The sequence below is a fragment of the Perca fluviatilis genome, chromosome 14, assembly GCF_010015445.1.
Source record: "Perca fluviatilis chromosome 14, GENO_Pfluv_1.0, whole genome shotgun sequence".
NCBI classification, from domain to species: Eukaryota; Metazoa; Chordata; class Actinopteri; order Perciformes; family Percidae; genus Perca; species Perca fluviatilis.
This window is the reverse complement of record NC_053125.1, coordinates 38,951,039-38,956,184: the sequence shown is the minus strand read 5'-3', so window position 1 is coordinate 38,956,184 and position 5,146 is coordinate 38,951,039. Positions and strand designations below refer to the sequence as shown.

Here is a 5,146-nt window from a genome sequence, read left to right as displayed (position 1 = left end):
CTCTCATAAACCTTGAAATTCTTGTATAAAACACTGCCAATAAAGCATAAATCCCCCCTTTGTCATGCTTGAACAAGTGAGTTCTTAAGAATGGCATCTTGACTCATTCCAGACTCAAAGCACCGCTGTGGTTAAGCACAGCCTCACAGAGCCGCTTTTATGGCCTTAGACTCCTAGTCTCATTATTTACTACTTACATACTGTACATCATAACACCACAGTTTACCAGGTTTTAATTTCAGCATCTGACAACATCAAAACTGAGATTGTACGGACTGAAGATTTTATTTGAGCCATCTCGCACAGCGTGACATGCAATGAACTTTGCAAAGTGTACAGGAGCCTTTCTTTACATAACTTGAAGAATACATACATTAAATAGCAGAAAACAATAATTCAGTCTCACTGGAGACGATTTACATATCAATTTGGTCATTGTCAGTAGGGATTACAGGAGAAAAAATATGGTGCTGTACCAGTCAATGCTAAATTTCTGGTACTTGTTTTTGTAGGTAACGCAGGTACCGGAGATGCAATTCTTCCGGACGTTACGGGGGCAGCTTATTCACCTACAAGTGTTTTAGTCTGCTGAAAAATACTGAAGAAGAAGAACATCTACAGCACAGCAGAACAGGGGAGCTATGCAGTTTTGGCAATTTCGTCGCTGTTTTCTTGCTTTTTGCTCGCAGGTTTCTCTATAGAGCTCCACCTACAGCTTCGGAATAGATATTTGGCAACGCTGTCGTAAAAACCTGTTGGCAACTCTTCCTCCTCCCATCTTCTCCCTCTGGTTATGTGCATTTGTTCAACATTATTAACATGTAACATTATTCTTTTTGCCTACAATGGCCTTAGAGCGCGGTCGGAGCAGAAGCAACTTGCGTTTGCCAACATCAAGTTGACAAGAAACTCTGTGATCAGATCAAGTTTCTGATCAAAGATACTTACAAGTGCAGCAGCAAGAACGCCAGGTCAGCATCGGATTTGCAGGCTTCTGTTTGTCTCAGTTCTCGCCATTCTGAAAACGCAGGTCCGATATTTAGGCTACTCGTGTTTGTGTCCTCGCTCGGTCAGTCTGCTGTTCCTCTTTGTCTGTTCCTCCGAAAATGCTTTCCTAGCTTTCTGCTTCTTTTTTGCCAGCTCAGCCATGACGATAGTGTGAAAAATTCCATCGCTACTTTGTTCTTATAGCTAGCTGGTTCCTGGATGGGGCCGTGTAGCCGCGGGTATGTGTGTAGCGCTTGCCGAATGTTGCAAGGGTGTTTTTTCCGCTCACAGGCGCTAGGGGGAAGCGAGACAACCACCTTTCGACCTTTTTAATATTACCTTTTATCAAATGTATGTTAAATGTATTTATTGTTATGTAAATGTGTAATTTTACATTCTTTTAGGGTGACTTTTTTACCATCTGTCTAGAGACTGCAGATGAAAAATAGCCTTCTGGCTAACTCTGGCATATTGACAGAAATGTTTATTAATATGCACTGTCTCTGTAATAAAATAAATTAAAAAAATAAATTAAAAAACCCGAACAAAAGTAATATAACCATTCCAATGACTCCGAAGCTGTTCAGTTAAGGTAAATTAAGCTAAAACAACTGCATAGTTCCCCTTTAATAGTGCACTCTAACGGCTCGACTGATAGCCAGCCCTTGTTTTTACCGTGGTAACGAGTTGGGTATCGAGAATCGTGGAATTTCACAGTTATTGCTGTTGACAACAAACATTCTGGTATCGTGGCATCCCTTATTGTCAGTGTCACGGTGCAGCGTTGGCCACCAGGTGGCTCTTCATGTGCGTTTTCAGGCAGTGGCTCTGAGTGAAAGCCTTATCGCAGAGTTTACACTTGTACGGTCTCTCCCCGTTGTGGGTTCTCATGTGGACTTTCAAATACGCTTTACGAGCGCACGCTTTCCCACAAGTCACGCAAACAAACGGTTTGAGGCCTGAGTGCACCGTCACGTGGTTATCCAGGTTAACCTTGCGCTTGAAGGCCCAGCCACAGTCCGGGCAGCTGTACGGTGTCTCTCCGGTGTGGATCCGCATGTGAACCGTCAACGGTCCCTTGGTGCTGAAGCCCCTGCCGCATTCGCCGCAGTGGTAGGGCTTCTCGTTGGTGTGCATTCTCATGTGGATCTGCAGCTGCTTGCTCGTCATGAACATCTTGCAGCAAACGTCGCACAGGTACGACCTCTCTCGGTCCGTGTGAATCTTCTCGTGTTGTCTCAGCGTCCCGGGAAGTTTGAACCGATCCCCGCAAACCCGACAGCTGTGAGGCCGCTCCCCGGAGTGCGTCAGCTTGTGGCGGGATAGAGACCTATAGTCGCTGAGGGATTTGCCGCACACGCCGCAGAGCTGCTTCTTTTTGTTGGTGTGAGTCGCGCAGTGAGCTTTTAAGTGTTCCTTCTTAGCGAACACTTTGTGGCAAGTGTAACATTTGTGCGGCGCGCCCGCCTCGTGGAGTTTCCGGTGATTCTCCAGGGACAAACTCAACGCGAAAACGTCATGGCAGACATCGCATTCGTACGGTCTCTCCCCCGAGTGGGCAGCCACGTGCTCATTGAGGCCGAGGACACCGAGGAGAGACTCTCCGCGGTCGCCGGTTTTGTGGTAACTTTGAAGATGACCCTTCAACGCCTCCGAGGACTCCGAAAGCTCTCCGCACACTCCGCAGACGCTTCCTGCATCGTCCACGTGACTCCAGGCGTGTTTGACGAATGCGACTTCTGATTTGTGCTGAGCTCCGCAGACTTTGCAGGAGAAAACATCACCACTGTTCTCAGTCCTTGACTTACGCCTGGCCTTTTGTTTCTTTGTCGTCTTCGGCCGCTGTTTAGAGTCACTTCCTTTCAGCTTTACGTGGCTTTTGTCTGGTTTCCAATCGTCGTCCCTGTCATTCGCTTCTTCTCTTTCACCGTCATCGCTGTCGTTCTCTTTACTTTCAGCCGGCTCCGATATCGCACGCTCCTCGTGATCGGCTTCCTCTGTTTCCACGTCTTGTTTTTGCGATGTTGAGCTGACGGACATGACGTCTACTCCGCTGCCTTCGACCTCCTGAACAGGGCCGCTGGGGAGGGGAAACCAAGAGCAAAAAATTAAAAGGGATTAAAAAAGGGGTGAGGTGTTTAAATTCATGTTGCGGTAGGTGATACAACACTGTACAGCCAAAAGTATGTGAACATCTTTTCTAGCGGTTACACTAGTCTCTTTTGTTGTGCTTAAAACCAAACCTACACTCCAGACAGAATACCAGCTGAGATCAGTTGCATTGTTTTTTTTAAATCAAGGCAGCAGTTTTCAGATTACATTTTACATACATTACATTACACCCCAGCCTTCCTTGCTTTTTTTGATAGCGCTGCAAACCCTTGGTGTTCTCTCAATGAGCTTCATGAGGTAGTCACCTGAAATGGTTTTACCTTCACAGGTGTGCTTTGTCAGGGTTCATTAGTGGAAGTTTTTCCCTTATTAATAAAAAAAGCAAAGGGTGGCTACTTTGAAGAATCTAAAATATAAGACATGTTTTCAGTTATTTCACACTTAAGTTTTGTTAAGTACATAATTCCATATGTGTTCATTCATAGTTTTGATGCCTTCAGTGATAATCTACAATGTAAATAGTCATGAAAATAAATAAAAAAAAACGCACTGAATGAGAAGGTGTGTCCAAACTTGTACGCCAGCGTCATATACAGCGTCTGGTGCGTGGGAACAATTTGGATTTCATGGTACCTACGATGAAATAAAACAATAGATAGAACTGCCACTGTGTGCATGCATTGTGCAAAATGCATTCAATATGCTAATTTTAGCTATATATATCATATGCCCAAGTATATATTTCTGGAGTGTTAAAAGATAAAAAGGAAAAACAACAAGAACCGTAGAGAACCGAAAACCGAGCATTATTCCACAGGAGACCAGGTATTCCACCAGATACCCACGGTTTTGGGTCACATGTTCAGCTGTGATGTTCGGGTGTCCACGTACTTTTCAGCCACTCGACCGTTGACCTTTCACTTAGAGTTACCTCGTTTGAAGTCTGGTGTCGTCGCACGTCACCATGGCAGCGGCGGTGGACGGAGAGTCTTCGGTGTCTTTCGTTCGCGGAGGACCAATCTCTTCCTCGCCGGGCCGAGCTCCCTTTTGTATTTGGAAAAAAGAATTAAGAGGTTGGATGTCTTGTTATTTCCACCTGGGATCTGGCATTTGAATATAATTGATTAGTTTAAACCAGTGGTTCTCAAGTTGGTTTCGAGCCAAGTGACCCTTCATATATTCTTAAGGTGCCCATATTATGAATAAAAATCACTTTTTCTGGTGATTTCTGGGTGTTATCTTGTGTCTCTGGTGCTTCCACACGCATACACACTTTGATAAAGTCCATCCATGGTGTTCTGAGAGAGATCTGGTTTCTGAATGTGTCCTGCCTTCAGTCTCCGGGTGAGCTGGTCAGAATCTGCACGGCTTTCTACGTCACTAGCCGAAACGAGCTGGCTAACCGTAACCGTTAGCATGCTAGCGGCTAGCGTGCTACCTCGTTCTCAATTCTGGGTCAAAATGGAAACCGTTTGTTGTTGTTTTTTACACTTTTGTGGCTATTTTGACGTTTTGAAGCTTGTTTTCCCCAAGTTTTTTGTCACTTTTTCCTGATGTCTCTGTCGATTTATTTTGAAGTGATTGTGTATTGACTGTGTGCAGCAAACCACAGCAGTCACACACACACAGCTGCCCACACACACACACAGTCAGTCAGCTAATACACACACACACACAGTCGTGCGCACACACAGTCAGTCAGTCACCAACACCAGTCAGTCACACACATACAGTCAGTCACACACACCACACAACACAGTCAGTCACACAACACACACACAGTCACAAACACACAGTCAGTCACACACAATACCACACAGTCAGCCACACACCAACAATACCACACACAGTCACACACACCAAACACAACACACACAGTCAGCTAACACACACACTCACACATAACACACACAGTCACGCCATACACACACAGTCAGTCACACACACACAGTCACACACACACACAGTCACACACACAATAGTCACATACCACACAGTCACACACACACAGCCACAGTCACACACACACAGTCACAAACACACAGTC

At 45.3% G+C, this 5,146-nt stretch overlaps 1 protein-coding gene across 1 annotated transcript; it reads right to left on the bottom strand.

Annotated features, from left to right (window-relative positions):
- Nucleotides 1–216: 216 nt before the first annotated feature.
- LOC120573707 (zinc finger protein 664-like) lies at nt 217–4,143 on the bottom strand (the record flags this gene model as incomplete). Its single annotated transcript, XM_039823622.1, is given in 2 exon segments — nt 217–3,067; nt 4,031–4,143. Coding segments are annotated over 2 exon segments (1,344 nt in total). The 3' UTR covers nt 217–1,758.
- Nucleotides 4,144–5,146: the final 1,003 nt, after the last annotated feature.